The sequence below is a fragment of the Plectropomus leopardus genome, chromosome 10 (assembly GCF_008729295.1).
Source record: "Plectropomus leopardus isolate mb chromosome 10, YSFRI_Pleo_2.0, whole genome shotgun sequence".
NCBI lineage: Eukaryota > Metazoa > Chordata > Actinopteri > Perciformes > Serranidae > Plectropomus > Plectropomus leopardus.
In genome coordinates this window covers 13,802,341-13,827,479 of record NC_056472.1, presented here as the reverse complement: position 1 = coordinate 13,827,479, position 25,139 = coordinate 13,802,341, and the positions used below count along the sequence as shown (strand labels likewise).

General features: G+C 39.1%; 1 protein-coding gene across 1 annotated transcript in view; it reads left to right on the top strand.

Moving 5' to 3' along the window:
• Positions 1 to 25,139, top strand: part of erbb4b (erb-b2 receptor tyrosine kinase 4b) — a 410,234-nt gene that overhangs the window by 311,715 nt on the left and 73,380 nt on the right. Inside the window, exons 13-16 of the mRNA XM_042495287.1 lie at positions 48 to 180; positions 6,696 to 6,789; positions 16,580 to 16,734; positions 21,544 to 21,588. Of these exons, the coding sequence (XP_042351221.1) occupies positions 48 to 180; positions 6,696 to 6,789; positions 16,580 to 16,734; positions 21,544 to 21,588 (427 nt within the window). The remainder of the gene's footprint in view (positions 1 to 47; positions 181 to 6,695; positions 6,790 to 16,579; positions 16,735 to 21,543; positions 21,589 to 25,139) is intronic.

Below are 25,139 nucleotides of genomic sequence, written 5' to 3'. Positions count from 1 at the left end.
TGTCTTTTGTGTGTGTGTGTGTGTGTGTGTGTGTGTTTATTGAGCAGCCAAGGAGCGCATGGTGTGTGACCCACTGTGTTCGGATGCAGGGTGTTGGGGCCCTGGCCCAGACCAGTGTCTGTCCTGCAGATACTTCAGCCGTGGACGTACCTGCGTGGATACTTGCAACCTTTTTGAAGGGTGAGTTATGCACATGCATGCACAAATACACTTTATCCTGGTAGATCACAGTGTGTCTAAATGTCCTCAGGTCCTAACTATGTTTTAAGTTCGTCCCAATCGTTAAAAAAACAAACAAAAAAAAAAAAACAAACTTGCACACCCTGTATATGTTTTCATCTTTTTCTACTTGATGCTCACAAACCCAATCACCAGAATAAATGTGGGGAATGTTGAAATTTTACATTTCAACAACACTTTGTTAACATATGGTTACATTTAGGCACAAAAAAACCCAGGTGGTCACTAGGTTATGGTCATGAGAACATCATGTTTTTGCTTAAAGTACCCACGTTTAATGGAAATTGCTGCCAATGTCCTGCTTCAAAACAAACTGTGGTCTGCATCTTGGCAGCAGTCTTACCTTGGTGTCACAGATGTAAGTAAAGATACCCCTTTTTCTCTAGGCCAGGTAAATCACCACAAAATAACTCTGTGTGATGACTGTCTCGGACAGTCATCCCAAATACCCCACTGTCTCTGGACACAAATGTAATATATTTGGAAATGCCTATTAATCAGCCCAGACATACTTTGTCTAGTCTGGTCGTAATGAGCATCAAGTAAACCACTGATCCTGCAGCTACTTATCCTCATGCTTGTGCCGCTTTTATTAATTGTGTGGTGCAAGGTTCACATGGAACAAAATCAGGCCAATTTTATTCATGTTCTGCTGTTAAAAGGCAGGCAGCATCAACATAGCATCACTGCAACACTCAACATGACACCACTGACTCAATGATAAATAAGCCTTTTGAAGGTTCACAGGTTCACTGCCCTCCCTCCCAGTCCCTCAGCATTTTAACATAAAGTCCTTGATCACATACCTTGGAAATGTAGTCTATGTACTCTATGAATGTGTTTGTCAGGTGTCTTTGGTAACCAATGAGTACTTTGTAAGGTTATGGGCATAGTTGGAGCAAACTCTGTATACCACATCTCATCCAGCCAAACAGTACAAAAAAGTATAGCACTGGGTCAGTACCAAGAGAGAATCAGATGGTTTCCATCTGCAGAGGTAGCAGTTTGAAAATTACATCACTTTTACAGATCTTTTCCCTCCTATTGTAAATAAATTAAAATCACACGTTAAATGCTGATCATTAAATTATAAAATGAAATAACTTTATACTTCATACGGTGGTTTTTCAAACCTAATAAAGTGCTTTACAATGAAAACCTCAGATGCAAATAATACATTTCAACTGAATTTCAAGTACAGTTTTCACAGAGAGTGAGTTTGTGGCAGTGAAAGTCACTGACTGATTTCCAGCGAAATTTCGATAGTAAGCACGGTAAGAGTGAACAGGTACTCATTCTAACCACAGATGAAAAAAATGTTTTAAAAAACTCCTGAGAGTGCTGCAGTTTAAGCCCCTCTAAGTGATTTAATTATCACTTTGTTTTGTATTATTGGTTTATTAAAGCAGATGAATCAAACGCTCATCCAATTTTTAAATTTTAAAGACAAACTGCTATAATAAATATTACTTTGATGTTTAAAATATATATTTTTAAAATCTATGTGAAACAAATTATCTAAAATGAAAAATGAATAATAAAATATTAAGCACTACATGTTGTGCCATTTTCAACGGTCTTGTTGGCGAATGCTGAGCCCTTACTGGACCTAGGACTTTGATATCAAGCATGCAGGAAACTTTTGCCTTAAGTAACTATAATTATCAAACACTCCCCTTTATCGTACTTTCATATAACTAGCAGGTTACCAGTGCTGGAAAGATCAAACTGATTATTATATTAAGTACTTGACAGAACCCCTGTAGGTGTGAAGCAGCATTAAAGTGTGTTCCACTGATGAAATCAAGGACAAATATATAAACATTCTCAGGTCATCCTTCAGCTATGAATAGAAATGGTAGAATTTTCAAATAATAGACCTGCTGCACAACCTGCTCATCAAAACTTAAATTCCAGTTCAAAAACACCCCAAGGCTCTTTCATACAGCTTTCAAGTTCAGCAGTAATTTTTCTGTTTACTATGGAAAATATTTAAGAGCCGGGGGGTGAAAAGAACAATTAAAGACGTGGTGGTAACTCTCAGTTTAAAAGGCACCCCTGCAGAGTTTCAAAACAATAGGGGGCCCTTGACTTTAAAAGGAAGTATAGCTTGATTCTATCCTATCCTCACAAAGATGGTGACAAGACCCACTCCCCTGGTGAGTTTCATTAATAACATTTGAGATTTTTTGCTTTTCAGAACTGCTGGAAAGATGCTTTTAAATTCAGTCTTTATTTGATCAAAAAATGTTTAGTGGCCACATTGGAGAGGATGAGGAGGACCAGAAGGTGCTGTTAGGGCAGGGGGGCTAGGCGTGTCACTGCGTGTCACAGTCACTGCTTGCGCACGGGGCCACGCCCTGCCTACCTGTCCACCTGCACGTCTGCACCACCCACACCGTCAGCGTTACTGGCTCATCATGTACCAAATGTAGCACTTCACTGAATGCAACCTCACCACTTTATCCTCTGAGCATTGCCACTATGTCTGTCTCATGAGTCTTACTTTTAATATTTCATATTTCATCATTGTCTGTGCCTTTATTTGGTATTTGTCCAGCATTCACTTGTATGATCAAATCCTCAAGATGCCCAGTTGTTCCAAGTTTTTGTTGCACCAGCTTTATTAATATGTGGATTGGTTTTGTAATAGAAGTGCAACAAATCTACTTAAATGGCTTGCATAGCCATTGAAAAGCCAACATTGGGAAACAGTTTCATTTGGCCTCACTTACACATTTGGTAGGTTTAGATACAAAAGCTTTGTGGTTGGGTTTAGGAAAAGATATCATGGTACATCAGTCCAAACATCTCTGGTGAAATATGTCAACGCTAACTTTTTCCTTGGTGAAAGTGTTTGTTTGAACCAAACACCACCAGTCTGTCCTACCTAATCTCTATCTCTATCACTCTTTATGCTACATACATGTACCTGATACATACACCTGATTTCCTCTTTTGCCCTTGTAATAATTATTACTGCCCCAACAGATCGCCACCAAACAATTAACACAAGCTGCCATTTCATCACCTGATGAAGGCCTTCTGACTGCGCGTGTGGCAGGCTTTTTCTAACCCATATCTTTGACACTTACAACCAGTCCATCCAGGATTTTGCAATGTTGTCAGACATTTAAGGCGAATTCCACCTGGCCAGTGAATTCTGCATGACCTTGCAATTTTGTCCAGTCACAGCACCTTTACTGCAAATTTGACATTTAATTGTAGAGCTGCATGGAGCATTTTGATTATCTCAGCCCAGACACAAAGCTCTGTTTGTCATGAGACAAACAGAGCTCTGTGTCTGGGACAAAGTCACTCACACAGTGACAGGGCTAACTGTTAGCATTATACCTCTAACATCACCAAACGGTTTTTACCAGGTTTAATGACAAAGCAGAGCCATTTCAGTGTCATTGTGAGAATAACGGCTCGGTGTCGGATGTTAACTGCAGGTGTGAGGCCTGTAAACAACCGAGATATTATGACAAGTAGGGTTTGAGTCACATTGTGTTGTGTTAGCACATGCTTACCAGGCAGAGAGCAGGTGAAAAGTAGCTCACGGAAAGGATCATTCTGCGTTGCATTGAACAGCTGCAACAAGTGATCGCCAGCAGTTAGTGACCCCACCATCCTACCATCATGAATACATTCTAATCTATGGGAAATACTGAATGGTCATAATCATAAGCTTAGAATCTGTTACAGCATCACAACTCTTTTTGCAGTTTTCATTTTCCCCCACAATTTCACATCTGAATCACACCTATGCAAATCCCAACACGCAGTGCAAAATTCATAAAATGATGCCGTGAAATCAGGCATTTCAGGTATGAACAATCGGCAAAACTGCCTGCAAAATCCCTGAGGGCCTGTTAAAACCATTGATAAGGACTGTTGAAAGGCCTGATAACAGCTGAAATGGTGGGCAGAACTTCATATCAGATGTGCATGACAAAAACTTGAAGGGCAGAGGTACTTGAGGACCGGGTTTAAAATACAATGCTTGCTTAACCACAAGAATGTCCCTTCATTCATATGGTGATGTACATAATGTAACTTAGGTTTCAGCTTGTATGGGTTTAGCCTCAGTGGCTCATGTAAACATCATAGTTAGACAGCAGCAGAACAACAAGGAGTTTGAAGTGTCTGCCTGAAATGATTTGTCAGTGGTTGTACAAAATGTTTACAAAGTGAGAACTGTTTGGGGGCTATTATTGAAAATACTGTTTTATTTGTCCATTTTGAACATACAGGTTTGACTGTGTGTTGTTTTTTTCCAAAAGCCATTTGAAATCCATGTTAATTTTGCATAAAACCCATTTTAAGGTTTAGTATTCACTGCAAATGTGTTGTATCTTTGTCCCTTATTAACAGGGAGAAAACGCAGAAAAGCAGAACACAGCAGAACACAGCAGAACATCATGGCCTATAAGTCTTAAGCGTCAGTGATATCTTCCAGCTACACTGCAGCCTTTATTATTTCAACCAGCACACACCCAGACAAAGGCTTACTTCCCTTGCCTCTTGGAAGGTTTTATGAAGGCCAGATGAAGCATAATTAATACTAATTTGATTTAGATCCCACTGGGCCAACGACACTTTTTTTCTCTATTGCTGAGATGGAACATTCTGTTTTCCCGCACTGACCAAAAAAGAAGTACCCAAAAGTCATTCTCCTTGTCCTGTGGTGACAAAGGCAAAGCGCCAACTCAGCCGCACTGTGGTCAAATGTAATGACTTTTCGAGGCCACTCTGGTGTTCTACTATTATAAGGGGATTTCAGAAATTGAATAACAAGGCACTTAATTTAATTGATTTTTGAAAACGTTTGAAAACGCACCCCTCACCGGTACTGCACCTTTCAACTGCAACGACCCTCTGCATGATGGTATCAGTACTACAGTTAGCTAATTAGCTGCAGTGCATGTGGGTGTAACAGGAGTGTGTGTAGGTGTGTGTTTGGGACTGCCTATTGATGTTATGACTACATCCACTGACCTTTACTTCCAAAGTAAGCAATGTAAGAAACAAACTGAAGCACTGAAACAGAAAAACCTATCCATTACTAACAGTTCTTCTATCTCTCTCAAACCCTCCCTCTGTCCTCTTAGAACTTGCATCCTGAACTTGATTCAGACATTTTTGATTAAAAGTGGTCATATATTGACATTGGGATTAAGATTTAACTTTCTTTTACACAAACTGAAACTGAAAACTGAAAATGTCTGTCCACTGATTTTGCAAAAACAAATCTTTGTTTTTCATGAGTAGATGCTGAATTACACCCTGTTTCTCACTACCTGACAGATTTAAGTTAATAGTTGTAGTTTTCACCAGGAGGTAATACCTAAAAAGCATGTTGCCTAAGCAATGTCACTGCCATATCTTTTTATGTTAGCAGAGACATAAATTAATATGTGTAAATAGACACCCTCTGTATGCCACACATAAATAAAGATTGTCATTGCCATTGTTTTTGTTTTAGTAGTAGTAGTCATAGTAGTAGTAGTAAGAGTAGTAGTGGTAGTAGTAGTAATAGTAGGGCTGGACTTGCCAACAAAAGCAGAGGGATCCTTTATAAAGCATAGCAAACAGAATTGCATAGTCTGCCACCGGTTACAATCTCCCAGGAAAATGAAGGCTTGATTTATGGCTCAAAGGAACTGTGTCAACCAATGCAAAACAAAAACAAGAAGATAATAGTGCTATGTTTTCAGTACCTACCCCCAGTCACCAAAGAGTATCACTGTAAGTTCTTTATAATTACCATGGGGGGGTATGCAACAGCCAAAGTAACTGTGGAAAGTACCCTGGGCAAAAGAAAAACAGCCCTGTTGCATGGTTCTGAGAAAAACAGAAAGTGATCCGGTTGTCTTTGCGACAACAGTAATACCATTTGAAATTGCTTGGGCGGAAGGAGCTGAAAAGTTGTCTGTTTTCACTTTTTTCTGAAATTTTGTGTTTTGGTGAAACTGTAATGAAAAGTTTGTAAAAAAAAAAAAGTGTAATCACTAGCATCATGAAAACCTATTATATAAGTCATCTAGTATTTGGTGGGACTTCATGTGGCACAGAGGTGCATTTATCATTTGCTCATATGGAAAGGAGGTGATTGAAGTCTTTATATCTGTATCCTTTATTATCTTTGATTTTTTATTGCTCTGTAAAGCACTTTGAATTGCCCTGTTGTATGAAATGTGCTACAAATTAAGCTGCCTTGTATTATCATACCAGAGATGTACCAAGATGTGCCTCAACCAAAGAGGCACATCTTGTTCAAAGGGCTATGACTGGACAAATGTAGATTACAGTTTGTTTGAGTGCAGCAACTAGCATGTGGCTGCTAATATTGTTTAATCTCACAAATAATGTTTTGCTCCCACTCTTGTCTCACCTCTTTATCCTCACCCATCTTAATCCCCCTATCCATCCCTTTACTCCTCCTCTCTCAGGGATATCCGAGAATATGCAAACGGGTCAGTGTGTGTGGAGTGTGATGCCCAGTGTGAGCGAGCTGAAGATGACTCTTTGACCTGCAATGGTGCGGTAAGATACTCCTCTCATTTACCTCACGTATGTCAGGCTAATGTAGACAAGAAGAGGACAGTTTGTTTATGTTTGCTTTTATCTATTATTAAAGAGGAATAGCATTCAAAATAAACAAAAATAATGACATTATTCTGATATTAAAAGATGAGACGCAGTCTTATTTATGTAAAAGGGATAGATAAACCAAAAATTTAAAAAATAGTTATTCGTTTCTTCTTACCTGTCGTGCTATTCATCAGTCTAGATTATTTTGGTGTGAGTTGCTGCGTGTTGGAAATGTTCAGCCCCAGAGATGTCTGTCTTCTCCCTTATATAATGGAACTAGATGGCACTCAGCTTGTGGTGTTCAAATCACCAAAAAAAAGGAATTTGAAAAACTCAATAGCAATGTCTCGTTCTAGAAATCATGACTCAGCGACTTAAGCTAATCCACAGAGCTTGTTGTGGGCAGTTTCCTTTTTCCTACTGACGAACTACACCATCAACCACAGTGACAGCTACGATGCACACATGAAATCCACTTTTCTTCGCTGGGGTGGATTGTGAAAAACCAGCGCGGTGATACGATTGGCTCTTGTAGTTTAGGAGAAAGAGTGTGGTTCAAAGTCGGTGGATTATCTTGAGTAACCAGGTCATGATGTCTGGAAAAAAACATTGTGTTGAGTTCCTTTCTTCCTCTTTCTCTTTTTTTCTTTTCTTTTTTTCTTTGAACACCACAAGCTGAATGCCATCGAGTTCCATTATACTGAAGAGAAGGCAGACATCTCTACAGCCAATACCACCAACACTCAGCAACCCACAGCAAAACAAACAGGATTAATAAATAGCTAAATAAAAAATACATAGGTTTTACTGCCCCTTTAAAGCTAGAAGCCACGGAGCTTTGGCTAATCAGAAGCATAATGTGACTGTGAGAACAAAGCAACTTTAGTCTCTGTATATCAGTACAAGGTTAACTATTAATCTAAAAAAAATATGATTTTTATTATTTTAAGGATTTAAATCACTTATGGTATTCTGTTTTTTATTACTAAAAACAAATCCCATAAAACTTTTAAAAACAGCAATCACTTGAGCTAAAAGCAGACTCATCTGAAAGGGCTGTAAAGGCCCCCAAAGAAAAGTATTCAAAGCCAGAGCATTGCTTCACTCAACACAAACCAAATGACTTGGAGCTGCAGACATTCCCTGCGGTTATCTTCGACTATGATTAATTATTGTATTAGCAGTCAAAGTGTGCCTTTCAGCTGTGCTATTGATTATGTCTCATGTTCCGAGTCAAAGGTAAAACTTATTTTTTTAGCTAAGATCAGCATCATTTTGCATGCTAACTTACAGTGGGTTTGTATTCAGTACATGTCTGCTTGTGACTGTATATGGATCTGTATCTGATGTTAAAGGTATACTTTGCCATTTTTTGTCTAGCTTTGTAATAAAACGATGTGGGTAGTATGTGTAAATGAACTATGGTAAACTTCCCTCTCAGGTTAACAGTGCCTATGTTCCTACTCTCCCGGCTAAACTCTGTCAGATGATGTATCTCGATGCAAAACACGTCATCATCCAGTGGAGTTTTGCTCTCTGGGCTGTTGCTATACTTCAGCATTTTCATATTGCCTGCCACCTGTGTTGCAACCGCCAACACAAAGAGTACAGACTGCATCAAGAGACAGACATGCTCCTTTCTGTGTCTCTCAAACTGACTGAAATGTGATGAAATGGTAAAACTCGGCAGTGCTGACTGAACATAAATCAAGATAATGTTACTGCACTGCCTATTTGTCACCTAAAATGCTTTCAGAAACACATTTTAGTGGCGGGTCTAGCTGTGATAGAGAGTGTGTGAACAGCCACACTGCTTCCTGTAAAGTGAAAACAAAAGCTGAAAAAAGGGAGATCAAACAGTAAAATTAAGCAGCACTGATTAAATATAAATCAAGATACTGTAACCTAGTTGCATTTTTCTTGCCTCAGATGTTTTCAGAAGCACATTTAAACAGTATTACGAGATTGTTTCTCCTCAGCTGGATGCCATTGTTTTACACATAGGAGTTTGCATTATGTCACCCCCCAGCAGCATCCTTCGTTGGTGTGGTGTGGCACACTGCATTCTGATCGTAGTAGGTTTTGTACCTGTTGAGCAAAAGTGTCCCTTTTTTTAAATTTCTCTGGTCATGTAGCACCAATTTTAAAAGTATTTGCATCTTTCTATTGCATAGACGTCCTAGTTTTATTAGAAGGCCATCTTCCTTTTCACAAAATACTTCTTTAACCATCAAAAATGTTTTCAGGGACAGGCTTTCTTTCTTCTTCCTTTTCTTTATTTAAATAAAAGTAATTGAACGATATGTTTGTTTTTCCCAAAAGTCATAGCAAGTCATAGTCTTTGAAAGATTGTTTGGTAGCAGCTGTACATTAGAAAAATGCCAGAGTGAAAAAGAAAATCCCTGACCTTCATTTCTGTCTGCCTCTCCGGCAAAGTACACCCACAGCCACATGAGGCCCCTGACCCTGCGCTTTCTCTTAAAATCTTATCTCGCTGTTTGATAGAGAGGGATGATTTGCGACAGATGCAAGCCAGAGGGGCCGTGGCTGTCTTTTGTGTCCCATCGCACTCTGTCACATAGTTTGCCCAATATAGTTTAGAGGTAGTTTTTTTTCCCCCAGAACTACTGGAGTGTTTGTGTGTGAGTGTACAAACATGGGTAGCAAAGGCCAGAGTGGTTGTTGGCTGAGCGTGTTTGTTGTTGTTGGTTTGATAATCTTGGCTGGTCGTTTGAAACCTCACAACCCTACATTTGGCTTCTTAGACAAGTGATGGCAGGGTGGCTGCAATAACAAGAAACCATACAGATGCCTGTAGCTTGCTTCCAGCAGTTGGGGGAAAAAAAAACTAATCTGATGAAAAACTTACAGCAGTCAAAGTATTTGGAAATTATTTTATTAGCTGAATAGATTAATAAAACACATGTAAACCAGATTAAGTCTGATGTTTACATCCTCGTTGTCTTATTTTTGGTCATTTGGATGATCTTCATTAGTTGAGAAGTCTTGTATAAAAGGTAAATTCATTGTTTAAATGACTTAATACGTGACTTTCAGCAGCCGTTTCAATATGTCCTTTTTTGGCACCTTGTAATTTCCGTGTACAAGTACTGTACAATCAGGTAGTATTTCAGCCTGTGAATGTGTGTGTGTGTGTGCGTGCGTGCGTGCATGCGTGCGTGCATGTGTGTGTGTGACTTCAGTCAAGCTGTGCATAATGGAAATATCCCAGGGTAACCTGTTGCACCACAAATGGATTACAGCAATCATGTTATGGCCACAGAGCCCGTAGCAATTACATTACAGCTTACACACAGTGATTTGATAGGCCTAATGCCCTCCTCAGAGAGAGATTGGAGGAACGACTACGGCCATGAATAAAGGTAATGTTATGGACAGAATAGGTGATAATGGCAGATCTATTGTAGAGAGGTTGCTATTGTTTGTCACTGTTACTGTTTGTCGTTTTATGTTCAAGCAGCACATTTATTACCATGTCTGTACTGAAAGATTAGAAAGTGATTACGTTTCACAGCAGGAAATGAAGTCTTCATCTCAACTCAAGTATCTTATTGAATACCTTTTACAGAAGATGAGATTTGCATGTAACGCATCACAGAGTTGTCAAGTTACACAACATGGCACTACTGTGATGTTCGGGGTCCACATTATTTTTGCACATAGCAGTGGTGTTATTGCATGATATTAGAAAGAATTGCCAACTTGTTACACTCAGTTTCCATCACCAGTCTGACACTGTGTCCACTTTGATTGATTTTATATGAGGGAGGGGGTTTGATGTTCCCTAACCAATCACTAGAGACCTACATAGCTGCCTGAATGAAAAAGTAGTATGCCCTTTTTAATTTTTATGGTAGCCTATAAAAATGCTTACAATGTTTAAATATCTGTATTTATTTATTATTTTTTTTATTTATTACTAATGCAGATAGTATAGACAAGAGAGGAAAGGGTGCTGAGGTGGTGCAGCACCTCCTAAAGCCAGACAGGGCATTTATTAAAACCATCAATTTATAATTTTAAGTTTAAAGTTAGTGTTACAGCTACAGTATATTGTTTCCTCTCTGGGATACATGCCACACAAACTGTTTGGAGAGACAAAGAGAGAGAGAGACATCATCTGATCATTTTGCTCAGTGTTACTGTAGAATTCTCTGGTTTATCAGTGAAGTGTATGTACAACAGTGCAGACTGGACTCTTTTAATTGTGACAGAGTGACGTGGACTCATATGAAAAGGTCTAACATGGGCTGAATGTGCATCAGGAGGTCATGTTATTCTTTAGCTCTGGTGCATGAAGAATCTGTACCGTCACTGCCCTGCGTTTTTATGAACACATCTGTCGGCCCCATCTACAGTAGGTGCTGTTTCACCATCACGTAAAAGACTACATTGACGAAGCTAGCGATGAGCTCAAACCACACCTAGGTTGCAGAAAGAACAAAGCACAAAGAATTGCAGGGGCTCTACAGGGGTTATTTCATTCATCGCACACACCGATTTTTGTGACATTATTTTACTAGACTGTGAATGTTTCCCAGTTGAGATTCTGTTGTATTTTGTAAAATAATCAGTACAAAGTAAAAGTTATTCCTAATTATTAGCAATTATGCTCACCTATAGGCTGATTTATACATGGTATGTGTTGTGACAGCAATTCATAAATTAGATTAAAAAAACCCAAAAAGCTAGGGAATTCAGGGTTCAGTTTACAAATGTCTCTGTGTCCTTATCTTGTATTAAAATGCTTTAATTCACACATTTATGGTACATTTATATGGATTTATGCAGACAGACGGTTAAAATATTTTAACTTTTTTGCTGTCACAGTGGAGTTTACAACTGGATGTTGCATAGCTCCCTCACACAAGGAGAAAACGTGCAAAACAGAGGATGAGAAGCATATCTTTTCTTTTTCAGACATACACAAACAACTGCAGTTATCCTCCCACTCTCTAGGTTGGAAAGTAATAAAGAACTTACATTTTGAAGGGACTACAACCTTATTTTTAAGTTTGCAATAGGATATTAAGAGAAAAATGCATTTTATAGCCGCATGTGTTACTAGAATAATTACACAAAACAATAGACACCAAAAGAATTTAACTTAATGTATTATATTCAATATTTTTTTTAACAATGCAACCAACATCATCATCATAGCAATTTATTGTCATGTGTGATTCCTTTTACCATCCTGTCATTCTGTGGAACTGTTTTTTTGTTTATCCCATGCTGTCCAGAAGGTGTTGTCCGTCTGCTGTTTGCTGTCTGCCTGAATCCATGTGAATACAGCATTTGTCTTATAAATAAATCCACTCAGTATTTGGTATCTGATCAATTTGTGTTTGAAAAAGATAACTCAGGCTAAAATATTTAAGAAAAAAAAAAAAAAAAAAAACTTAGGTAAGAAATATTTAAGTTATTTAAGTCTTTTAAGTTTTTCTCTTATATCAAGTATTTTTCTTTTAACCTTCAGTTGCAAAGCTGTTCCATTATGAATAATATAAAAAAAATCTGCTTATGTCAATATTTAATATTGACACTTCTGTCTGTAAAACCCTCCAATGTTCTGTAAAAGTTCCACACTTTGTGGCTGATACACACACTGCAGTTACACACTCTGGGGCACAAGCTGTTTGCTTTAATAGTGAAACATATAACATCTGAATATAACACATTTGAATCTGTTGAAGTAGCAGTATACTCTTTATGACCACTGAATTGAATTGGCCACTGTCATATTCACAGAAGCTGCTGCATTCATCTCTTCCCTTTTGTCCACTGTTTTCTTTCTGCCTCCTCTCCCCTTTACGCTTTTTATCTCTCCAACTCGTCATTAATGCTTAAAATCATTCTGTGGTATAGTGTGGGAGTATATTTAAGGACTCCAGCAGATATAGAGTAGATCATGATGACTTGGTCTGAGCCTTATATCACAGTAAAATATCTTGTAAATCCTTCCTGATATACCTGATCATGCCTTGAAAAGCCTTTACGCTCTGACACCATAAAGATTAATTGCCATTGAATAAAATTGAAGGAAGAGAGATAGAAGAGGTAGAAATATTCATTTATACCCACATCGCTTACAACACCACACACAATCGTCAATGTTAAGCGCACAAGCAGACCAATTTAAATTTACAGCAGGGTACTTTGGTCGCAACGCAGTGCATTCCTGTCACTATTTTGGATGTACCAATGCCCTGCTGGACTAAACACTGTTTGTTTGCTCTGTCACATAATTTAGCTTGCTGATGTGATGGGACCATTGAACACGCACACACACAACACACACGCACACACACACACACACACACACACACATACACACACACACCAATAACCACGGGTGGGAAGACACTTCTAAAAAGCGAAGTGCCAGGCCCATTGCTAAAGCCAGTGAGAGCAGCAAGACTTTCAATTTGCATAATTACACTGGGCTGAATGCATGCTCGTACACACACAAGCTACAAAGAACTCACGCAGAGGCATTAGTGTACATGCACACAAACACACACATACACACACACACACGCATGCACGCAAGCCCATGCACAGACACTACCTCTGGTTATGTATGACCAAGCATTTATACAAAATCCTCTATGCTTGCCAAAGGATAATTATCTTCTGTTGCTGTCATCTTTTTACCTTGGTCACCCCTTGTTTAGCAAGAACAGTGTGTGTGTGTGTGTGTGTGTGTGTGTGTATGAGTGAGTGAGTGCATGTCTTAGCTCGTGTATGTGTTAATTAGTGTGTGTGCAGTGTGTGTGTGTGATTTAGTACTGACTGAAGTATTTCAATTTTGTTCTAATTTTTACTTCTGCTCCATTACATTTATCTGTCAGCCATAGTTACTTGTCATATACTTCTTTTTATTTTAAAGTAAGCCTATTACAAAAAATGAGTGTCTAGTTGGGCCTTGTCACAGTTTAGATGTCTGAGTTCCCCGCTAATGTCTAGGCTGCATTCAGTTTTCAATTTGACTGAATTTGAGAAGACAAGTTCAGGTGATTTTGTAATAATTGAACTATTACTTTTTTTGATAAGGAAGAGCAAATCGCAAATGTGCTCATATTTTCCCGCTCTTGTAAAAATCTTAGTTGTATAAACAAGTTGGAGTAACGCAATCATGGTATAACCCAAGATTTACGGAGTATAGATGTGGACGTGGACATAGACATAGACATTTCCATTTCAGTGCGTATTCAGTTCAGAAAAATCTTGCTCAGCATTTGGTTGTACTGCAAGGCTTTCACAAGAGTTGAATATTCATTTTTTCTTGTTTGTTTTAATAATTTTAAAACTTTATATTTCAGCAGCAAAAAATACTATTAACCAGTAACCAAGCAAACAGTTGTGTAACAGTTATCTCCACCATCTTCCTTAAATATGGTCTTTTCTGACTCCAAAGATATATGACAATGGTCAAATGCCAAACTCAAGGGTATAAAACTGGAGAAAATTCCTGACATAGAACACAAATTTTTGTATCACAGCCTTTTCTGTTGTACTGCCCCATTAATCATCTTATGACCCCTCAGATTTATCTCGTGACCTTTAAGAATGGATGCTTACTCACTGATGCATCCATTTCCTTATAATGTCATGTTGGTCACGGGGGATATTTTACTTATACTTTTAATACTGCAAAAAGAGCTGTATGGACAGGTGTAACCGACGACAAGCAAACAGGTAAACAGCAGAGAGAAGCATGGATGAGGCTTGTGAAAACGTTACAGTGGTTACTTCGCTTTGCACATTACTTACTTTTTCAGTAATTTGGTCAATTTGGATCAGTGTTTAGCGCTACTTCGGTGGAGACAGACAGTTTTTAGTGGTAGCCTGTCATTGCATCTGCATCCATCATGCCGATCAGAGCCGGAGGCGATAAATACCTGCGACTGCCGCAGAGTAAATTGACCTGGTTGTGAATGCCGATTAAACATTTGTCCATTGCATAAAAAAGCCAGATGTTAGCAGGTGTCAATTGGTTTTATGTGCAATGGAAAAGAAGCAAAATTACATTTTTCTGCTTATACTTGTGTACTTTTACTCAAATTTTGAATGCAGGAGTTTTGCTTGTAATGGAGTACATTGTTTGAGTGGTACTTTTACTTGAGTAAAGGGTCTGTATGGTCTGTACACGAAGTTTGTATTAGTGTGTGTTGTTTGTCAATGAGATGCTGTTTTGGCCTGTTGATGATACGAGGCCTGTCTGGGAGAGCGCTTAGCCTCTCTTCCTCTACCTCCTCCTTCGCTTATATTAGCTCCATAAATCCTGTTCTAGGCGGATTGTTATGGTCATTGTGTGTGCTGTGAGCGATGGTTATTATCTGCCTGCTCCGCTCAAACACTGCTTTATGCGTCTCGTCTGCTCTCTCCCTCCCGTCCCTCTTTCTTGCTCTCTTATTCACACTATATCTCACTCGCTCCTTCTGCCTCTCCCCTTCGTTGCGTTATTCTGCATCCCTGTCCACTCTCTCTCTCCCTCTCTTCCCCTTATTACTCTACAGTACTTCTCTTTTTTTCACCATCTGTCTTTTGCTCCCTGTTATCTCTCTTTTGCTCTCAAGCTTTCACTGTTACACAAGCACAACAATTTAATCTATAAAGCTGCTAAGAAAGCTGCACTTGGCAAGTTATTGATGTAGAAATATACCCATCAATCAGTCTACATAACAGAGCGAGGCTTCAGCAGATATTTTATCCCCTAAATTTGTGACACCACAGATTTGTCCTTTATGCCCGACTTCACGATTCCAGGTATAGTTACAGTACATCCTCTTTACACAAAGTTTGAAATCAACACTTGAGAAAAAAACTGTCACCTGAACATCTGTGAGAGAAAGCTGTCCAGAGACAGCTGGACTCCTCAGTGATAACTGGTCCTGTTACAAAAAGATATCTTTTCTGTCTCCAAACCCACCTGTCATGGTAAAGTTTGGAGGAAGTTCTGAGAGTTAATATGATTACCTCCTAACACTCACTGCAAAGTTACCCAGAAAGAACCTTTGGCTTTTTTCAATCTAGTGCTGGAATGTTATGTTCAAACTTATATAGAGTATGCTACCAGTCAACATAATAATAATTATTATTATAATATATCAATAATAATAGTTGGCAGTAAAAGGTTGTCTTCCATCTGTGTTCTTTTTCTGGGTTTTTCCAGCCCACTTAGCAGTTAGCATAAAGTAGTGATGTGGGTTAAAGTGCTGATAATAATAATAACAACTGAAAGGGTGTTTCAGATATTTTAAGGGGGAGTTGTATGAGGTACTTACCCATGGATTCACAGTATTTTCCCTACAGTAGGAAAGTAAAATGGCCCCACTCTGGAGAGGCAAACAGGAGAACCTACACAGAAGCTAGGAAAGGTACTGCTGTGGATGGGCACAGCAGCAAAATGTATTTTAGCCATTAAACAAAGGAAAACAGTTTTAGAAGGTCTTAGGAAAATAGTATTTTGAAACAAAATGTGGATTTATACACGAGGAACACTACTGGGAAGCTACAGAATGGTATTAAAACCCTAATAATTAAGTTAAAATAAAATAAAATAAAGGAACTGCCATTAAATGCCTTTTGAATTAGCACCTCTCTGGTGGTTAATGCATATGCCTACTGTGTGCATTTTATTCATAACAGCTGCATGATTTTAAAATGAAATTGTGCATCTGAAAAACACAATGCTTTGTCTTTTCACTCCCCATAGGGCCCAGAGCATTGTTTGAAATGCCTCCATTTTAAAGACGGTCCCAATTGCGTGGAAAAGTGTCCGGATGGCCTGCAAGGTGCCAACAGCTTCATCTTCAAGTATGCAGAAGCCAACAATGAATGCCATCCCTGCCATGCCAACTGCACCCAGGGGTAAGTGCAGTCAGGACACCGATTCAATGGTCATTACTCCACAAGAGATATTTCTATCATTCCTTCATAAATCAGAAGTTAGCTCCTGCAATCTATAAAAGATGAATAAATTAATCAGTATCATTTATATACCAGATAACACCCAAATACCTGGAACATGTGTCATCTTGAACAGTGTGAAAGGGTGCTGGCCAATCATTAGGAAAATCCATTTGGAGACTGGGTGACACATACTTTATTACCATGCAGCTGCAACAGTGGGGCTGGTATTGTTTTCACCCTGTGAATCCGTGTGTGTCTGCCTGCCTGTCATCATAGCAAAATGTGGTCCTGGAGATACCCCAGTAGCAGGAACTACCACACAAGCAGTTTTGAGAACTTAGCCTGGTGTTAATATGTCTGTCTGACTGTCTGTGAACAGTTTTTGTCACTGTCATGGCATTACAAATATGCGAGATTTATACACAAAACTCTATGGGTGTGCAGTTGAGATCACACTGAAAACCAAGCAACAAGATGGGTGTGATCCACACGAGGGCACCGGAGATTACTCAAAAATAACAACTGGCAAGAAACTCTTCACTGTACGTTGTCATCAAAAAGAAAAAGAAACAAAAAGGACGCAGGACATCTTCCATTAAGCAGGGTCATTATATAATGTGTCTAACCACAATCCTGACTTAAACATTTGCCCTGACTATACATCTTGATCCAAACCCTAAGGGCCTGGTTACTCAGCTTTTAAATAAGCATAATTTTCGACCCAAATACTAAATAGATAGCAGTCATTTAGCATTTTTCTAGTCTTGGCGACCACTCATAGGACTCTACAACATAAGTCAGCATTCACACATTTACACACCCACTGACATACAGGTGGTAGAGGCTGCCGTTCAAGGTGCCACCTGCTCATCAGGAGTGATAACCATTCACATGAACACCAACACAGTAAATGTGCAAAGGCACAGCCATCTGGGGTTCAGTGCCTTGCCCAAGGACACATTATCATTTAGACTGCAGGGGCCAGGGACTGAACCACCAATCTTTTGGTTAGTGGACAACTGCTCTACCATCCGAACCAAAGCCACTCAACTTATAAAAAATCAGTTTATCGTGATGACATTGTCAAAATTAGCGGCATAAGTGGTACACTCTCTTGACACTGCTGCCATGTGACAGAGAGCCACAGAGTCTAAACTGTAAAAAGCACGATATAAGCTGCATTGCACCATAAATTTCATAAAACCCTGCTCTCCTGGAATCTATGCTGCTCTACTAAGGAGGCATGGTCATGAGAAAGAAGTTGATGGTACAAATACATCTATTGAATAAACACACTGCACTGCCTTGGTTAAAGTACCATGTTATTGGTAAGCCAATCAGCCACAGTATTCACTACATCACCAGCTCATCCGCTTCACAAGGATGCTTAATTTTTCCATGCCACTTTCTGGAGTACAGAATATTCTGTCATATACATCATAGGGCTGGGCGAAAAAACGGTAACGATATCAATCGCGACATAACTTTTTCTTGATTGATTAGAGATGTAGTCAATAGAATGACGATAGAATGCATTCCAGCCATGTTTTGACAGACAACACGAACAGCCAATGATAGTAAGAATAGCGCTGCGGCGAACCAAATGCGGTGAACGACTTTGACTCTAGAATACAGCTCAGTGTTTGACAACTGAGTCGTATGTGCTTGCACAGTGTTTCATTACCGTGGTTCACCAGCTGATGGTCTGACAGCAGCGCAGTGAGACAGACAAACAGAGCAAAGCTTCTCCTCACAGCACCAAAGTGTCTGAAACAGCCTCATTTGCGGAGGTGGAAAGTGCCTTCTTTAGACTTCTACAGACTACTTTATGTTCGTTTCAGGTTTAATCAAACTTTGGATGTAATTATTTAGAAACACTAGGACGCATTGCTCATCCAGCCTCTGGATTTCTTTTACTTTTAGTTGAATAGGTCTGCCAGTTGGTGATACCTGTTCTACAGTATGTTTGTCATGTTCAATGTCTGACAGAAAATAAATATTTAAACCAAAATTAATCTTATGATATCTTCATATCTCACTTAGGAGTAAAAGGGAACCTTTAAGCTTGACAGAAATAGTTATTTGATGTATATCGTGATACATATCGATATCGACTGATATGAAAAAAACTATGGTGATAAGGCTTTTTTCGCCCAGCCCTAATACATAGTGTCTGATAAGAAGATAGTCAAAAAAATCCAACATCTTACAAGATAAAAGAGATCAATAGAGAGACAAAGCGGGAAATGAGAGTAAAGGGAGGAAAAATGAAAGTGAGAGGAGTGAGTGAAGTACCTTGCCACTCTCCATTGCTCACTAGCCACTGATCGCTCAATGTAATATCCAACAAGGGTTGGTAAGACATCATTTTGTATTTAACTCCACAGGGAGTTTATGCCACTTCCTTGTGTGTTATTTCTCCTCTCCTGAGTGACAGCCTCCAGCGCGCTCGAGCATAGCAATGCACTCGTAAATGGAAAACACCACGCTGACACTTTGTCACAGGTATAGCTTCATAAGCAGATCTACCTCTCAGAAAACAAGGTGTAGGAGGGAGAGGAAAGGGAGAAAGACAGACAAAGAGAAAAAGACACATAGACAAGGATGTAACCACTGTCCCATACTTCTTAACATTCAAAGGAGCCTCCAGGTTTTGGAGCAAGCATTAAGACTGTGCGCTACTGTCATCAGACTTTCTGATGACAGTAGCGCACAGTGCAGATTTGAAGCATCAGTACAGCAGAACTGGGGACATTTCCAACAGAGGGCTTTGCTTTCCATCAGAAGACAATGTAGCTTTGTTCTGTCACCTGTGTGGACACACTGAAACTGAACCTGTAGGATAGAGTTGTGACTCATACATGTTCACACACAGGCACACGCACACAAACATTGTTTGTTTTGACAGACAGCAATAAAGGCTGAGGCAGATAGATATCTTCAGGTTCTGGGTTATATTAGCTCATAGAGTAATGAGTATGACCAGCACATAAAAGTCCATATGAGAATCAAGTTACTGACAAATTGATAAATTGACAGATACAGAATACTGCAGGTCCATTTAATTAGAATATACTGAGACTCATTGTTGGGGCAATGCTTTAGGGCCATGACACACCAAGCCAACCGTCAGCCACTTGGTCTATATCTAGCTGTTGATGAGCGTCTGTCACCGCAGTGATTGTGGTGTTTGCCAAACGTTTGACAGTAGTTGGCCATTGTCAGCTGTTTTTTGGCCGATTCAGCACGTTAAATCAGTGTCCCACTAGTGGACCCTGGCAGAACCCTTTGGGGAGTAGAATTACTGCTGTGTAATCAGTGTTGGGAAGGTAATTATTAAAAAAGTAATAGGTTACAGCCTACTACCCTGTTAAGATTGTTATGAAGAATGTGAATGTGCATTTTAATAATTTTATCAAAATTATTATATTTTTCACTTTTTGATTACTTTTCCGAGAAATGTTTTAAATAGGGAAAACAACTTAAAAAGTCCTCAAGTGCATTAGTGTCAAATAATGTGTTCATATTTGTTTTTGGCTGTATCCCCGTTGTTATCACCAACATTTTGATTGATGTTTTGGTTTTTTTTTTCCAGAAACTGTAACAGATTACATTTATATTTTTTAGAAATTTAATCACTAACTAGTTGCTCCCCAGCACTGTTAGTAGTTAAGTTCAGTGCACAAGAAGAGTAATGGAAGTGTGTAAAAAAAACAAGCAGCTAAAGTTAAGAGGGCATGATCAAAACATGGTCATTATAGAGTTGGATCATTTTTAGCCATTTGGTTCTTGAGTAGGAGTGGCTTGTTATTGTTTGCGTTATTGTTTGCAAATGTACAGTAAATATCATTTGTTCTTTCGGATTTAGGTTATGTTGTTGAAGTGCAAACTTTAGTTTCTTGTGTCTGTTAGTCTTCCTGTTTCCCTTTTTGAATGATAAATGGAATGAAGAGTTATTTCCTCTCATGCAGGGGCAGAACCTATGTGCCTGTTGGCCATTGGCTGTAGTCTTTGCGGTGTGTTCAAGTGTAAATTTTTGGCAGAGACACAGGCAACATGAGGCGACGCAACAGTCGGTGTTCAGTGCTACTAGTTCTTTGATGTCTGTTTGGTTTGTCTGGGCTTTCACTCAAATTGCACAGTAACATGAATGCATATGCTTTTCAGGAACAGTTCCTTTTCTCTGTCAGTGGTACTGTGAATTACAGCCACTGCTGGACAAATAAAAAAAGCATTGCTTTTGAAAAAGAACAGAAAAAAGAAGGGTAAAAATTCCAAATGATGCTCAATTACATTTTTAGAAACTTCAAGATAACTAATTTATAGTATTTTTCTCTAAAGTATACGATTTAGCAAGTTGCATTCCCTAGTACATATAAATGATGATAAATAATTAAATGCAAATCTCATTATGTATTATTATATGGCTAATGTGTGAAGGCTGCCAAAGATGTGTGCTGTAATAAAGTAGACCTGCATGAAAAGTATAATTTTACTCTGCGTGAGTGACCTCTCCGAGTCTTGCTAAAGCTTATACTTCCCATTACGTGGGCTGCATTTTCAAACACGCGAAGTGAAAAAAGGCCACTGAGAGCAAATATTCTCAGCAAAAATGTAAAACAATTCTATGGGTCCAGTTTTTGTTTGATGAGCCATTAGTTACTGTGCTGCTATACTCAATTCACTACAGGGTCTGATCATTCTCACATATATGACAAAGTGTGAATGTTGTTTGTCTAAATTTTTGTCCTGCATTTGTTTACCTAGGTGCATTGGACCAAGACTGCAAGACTGTATTGGCTGGATGGACAGGTACAAAATCCTTCTCTGTGTATTGCCTTTCATACAAACACACACACACATCCACACCATGTACACACACACCAAAGAATCACAGTAAGCAAAGTCTCTGATTAATGGTTAGCTCTAAGGCCCAAAATCCCTGTGAGTGTCCTTAATGCCTCTCTATGCATGCGTGTGTGTTTGTGTGCGTGTGCACAAGCAATTTGCCCTGTTCTTGATAAATTGATAGCGCTTTAGCTTTTGTTCTGAGGCTATGGGGGGTTTGGGGGAACAAATGCAGCTAACAGTTTACAGCAAATGGATTCAAGATTTCATAAGAGAAACACATTGGCATCAAGTGGTGCTGAAATCGTTGGGTGGTGTTTGGGGGAAGATTAAAAAAGGCTACAGAACTTACTGGTGGGTCTAGAGATCTGCAGCACTACACTTTTGCTAAAAAAAAATAAAACCATGGAGGACAGGACAGTGTTTTGGTGAACGACAGTACTTTAACCCCTTAAAGTGCTTGAAAAATAGAAATTAAATTTGTAACATAATTCTGAATGTGCAACTTTGACAATTATACAAGTAGTTTTTCCCCTGATTTTTTTCTTTTTTCCCCTAGCTTTTTAGAAGTAACCTTCTAAATCTGCTCATTTTTTACAGTTTGAAAGATGTATTACCAATTTGCTCATTGCCTTTCCCCCAATGTTCTTAAGAAAAATTGCACCAATTTTCTCCAGGTTCAAATACTTTACTGAAACTGATACTGAAAGGCATCTGAAAGCAGCTGAAGAGAAGTGATGTCACTCCAGGCTTTAAAAGTTAAGACCATCGGAGTAGAAAAATGGAAGGACATTTAGATTATCCAGTAGAAAGCTTCAGCTCAAAGAGCCATACAGTTAGATACAAAGACAGATAGACTGATAACCATTAAGAAGGTATTTGCTGGTCAATATTCAACACTAAACCTTTTACCGAGGCCAACAGACCCAGAAGGAGATACCTAAAAAAGAAAACATTTACACCTTCGCGATATCTGCTCAAAATCTAACCTTTTCCTCCTGAAACAGCCTTTGGGACACTGCCAAAAGGATGGAGGGGGGCTGCAGCAGATGAGGAATGTAGCTATCAGCTGACCGGATGAACAGGCCAGCCCTTATCAGATCTCCGATAGCTGCGGTTAGGATACAGCAGTAGATGCCCACCTAACCTCAGGCTTAGCTGCCTGCTCTGAGGTGTCACACACCTTGTAAAGCTGTTACCGGTTGGAGGTATTGGCTTTTGAGCATGACTGAAAGTGGCTTATCAGCAATACATGATTACACTAAGCCTTCAAAGGCCATCATTCTACCTGGCATTAGCGTACATCTTGTGTAGGGATTGCTTGCATATCTGATTAAGATGGATTAATCACTTCCTGTCACTTGCTCATGTAATAATATTTAGTCTGATAACACTGACAAGTAATACCTCATCTCACATGTTCTCATTTGGCAGCGCCTTTTCTATTTAATTCATAATGATAAGAGCTGCCCATTGTCTGGTGTCTCTGTGTTCCCTGATTGGCTTCTCGTGTTTGCATTTTTAAATTTTGATGGTTCTAATGGTGGAGAAACATCGCTTTTAATATGGCCAATTGCATCACTGACCATGTGGAAAGGTGGCTTGCTGTGCGACCTTCAGAACTGTATGTTTTGAGAACATTACAGCTGATCACCCAGGGGATAAGTTAGTCCAGTCAGTTAGAAAGACCATGTATGTGAAGTGTGCAGATTTCATTAGTCATCTACAGTGTGCTAAAATGACATTTTCCTGTGCATTAAATTGTTTGTGACCCTTCTTGTTTTTATTATTGTAGTTATAATAGAAGAGTGCAAGATACAGAAATTCACATGCACAAACTTTGTAATACTGTCTTTTCATTATTTCTGTATCCAAAGCTACAGCTGTTACACAGTTAGTTTACTTTAGTTTAGTCGATCAACTGGCGGCAGGAGGAAATGGCTAACCTGGCATGTAACATACAGATGGTACATGCCAGGTTACATGCCATTCAAGGTTACTTGACCAGTGATTTCCTGGAGTCTCTTGTCGTCACCATGATTTTTTTGTTTTTACATCGATAGAACGAAGAGGCGCTATTAGCTGCAATGCTAAGCTAACCCTCTCCTGGCTGTAAATAATATTTAAAGGTCTAGTTTGTGGGATTTAGCAGCATCTGATGGTGAGGTTGCAAGAAATACAACCAACTGAAACTTCTCCCATGTGCCAAGCATGTAGGAGAACTACAGTGGCCAACACAAAAACAAAAATTACCCTATCTTGAGACAGTGTTTGATTTGTCTGTTAATTTAAAGGTCTAATTTTTAGTCTAGTTTTTAAACTTCTACCATGTGCTAAGCATGTAGGAGACCTATAGTGACCAACGAACAATGGAACAATGAAAATGCAAATGGCTCTATCTTTAGTGTTTGATTAGTCTGTTTGATTAAAAGGTCTAGTGTGTAGAATTTAGTGGTGTCTAGTAGTGAGGCTGCAACATTGCAACCAACTGAAACTTCTCTCGTGTGCCAAGCGTATAGGAGAACTATGGTGGTCAATGCAAAAATGTGAATGGCCATATCTTGAGACAGTGTTTGATTTGTCCATTCTACTTAAAGGTCTAGTGTGTAAGCTAATGGTGAGGCTGCAACATCGCATCAAACTGAAACCTCTCGTTTTTGCCAAGCATTTAGGAGAACTATGGTGGTCAACGCTAAAACGCAGATGGCCCTATCACAAAAAAAAAAAAAAAAAACGATTTGTAGTCTCAGGTAATAGTAAACTGACGAAAAACAGTCATAGATATTACATTTTGTTTCTGCCAGTATTACCACCCACCCCCACTCCCCCAACCCCAACATCACCCCCAAGTCCCACTGGTCCTTTAATGGATGTAGTTCTCATGATGTTCTCATTGATTCTCCACAAGAAAGCCATGAAGACTATTCCAAATAATTCCCTCAAAGAATTCTGGCCATGATAGTTAATCAGTTGGACATTTTACAGTTGAAAAAAAGTTGTCAGTGTTCTTTGGTGAGTTATCTATGTGATGATGACACAGTATCTAAATTACCTCGAACCAATGTGAGGATTTTTTTTTACAACTCTTTTGTTTTAGTTATCAATACAGACATACTGTACAGTATCTGCACTAAGCAAATATTAGCAGATATTTCTGCCTGGCAGATTTATTAGCTGGGCTCCACTTCTCAGCAGCTCTCTACCATCACACATTACAAGTTCCTAAAATGGTGATTTTCCCCCTGTGCATGCCAAAGAGAAAGATGTGGGGGAGATACAGAGTTCTTCTCTTCTCACGAACCCGGCTGACTGTGATAACATTTTATGGGGTGTATCCTTGCAGTTTGTGATATACAGTCCTGAGTAACAGCCTTTTTCCGCTGATTTAGGACAGGATCTCAGTACGCCTTGACCGAATGAAGTTCTTTCATTATTGCAGAAAGGGGGGTTTGGCTGGTTTACCAGAAAGCCAACTCTGAATGCTCATTTCTGCAGAAACTCTGTAGACAGTTCAG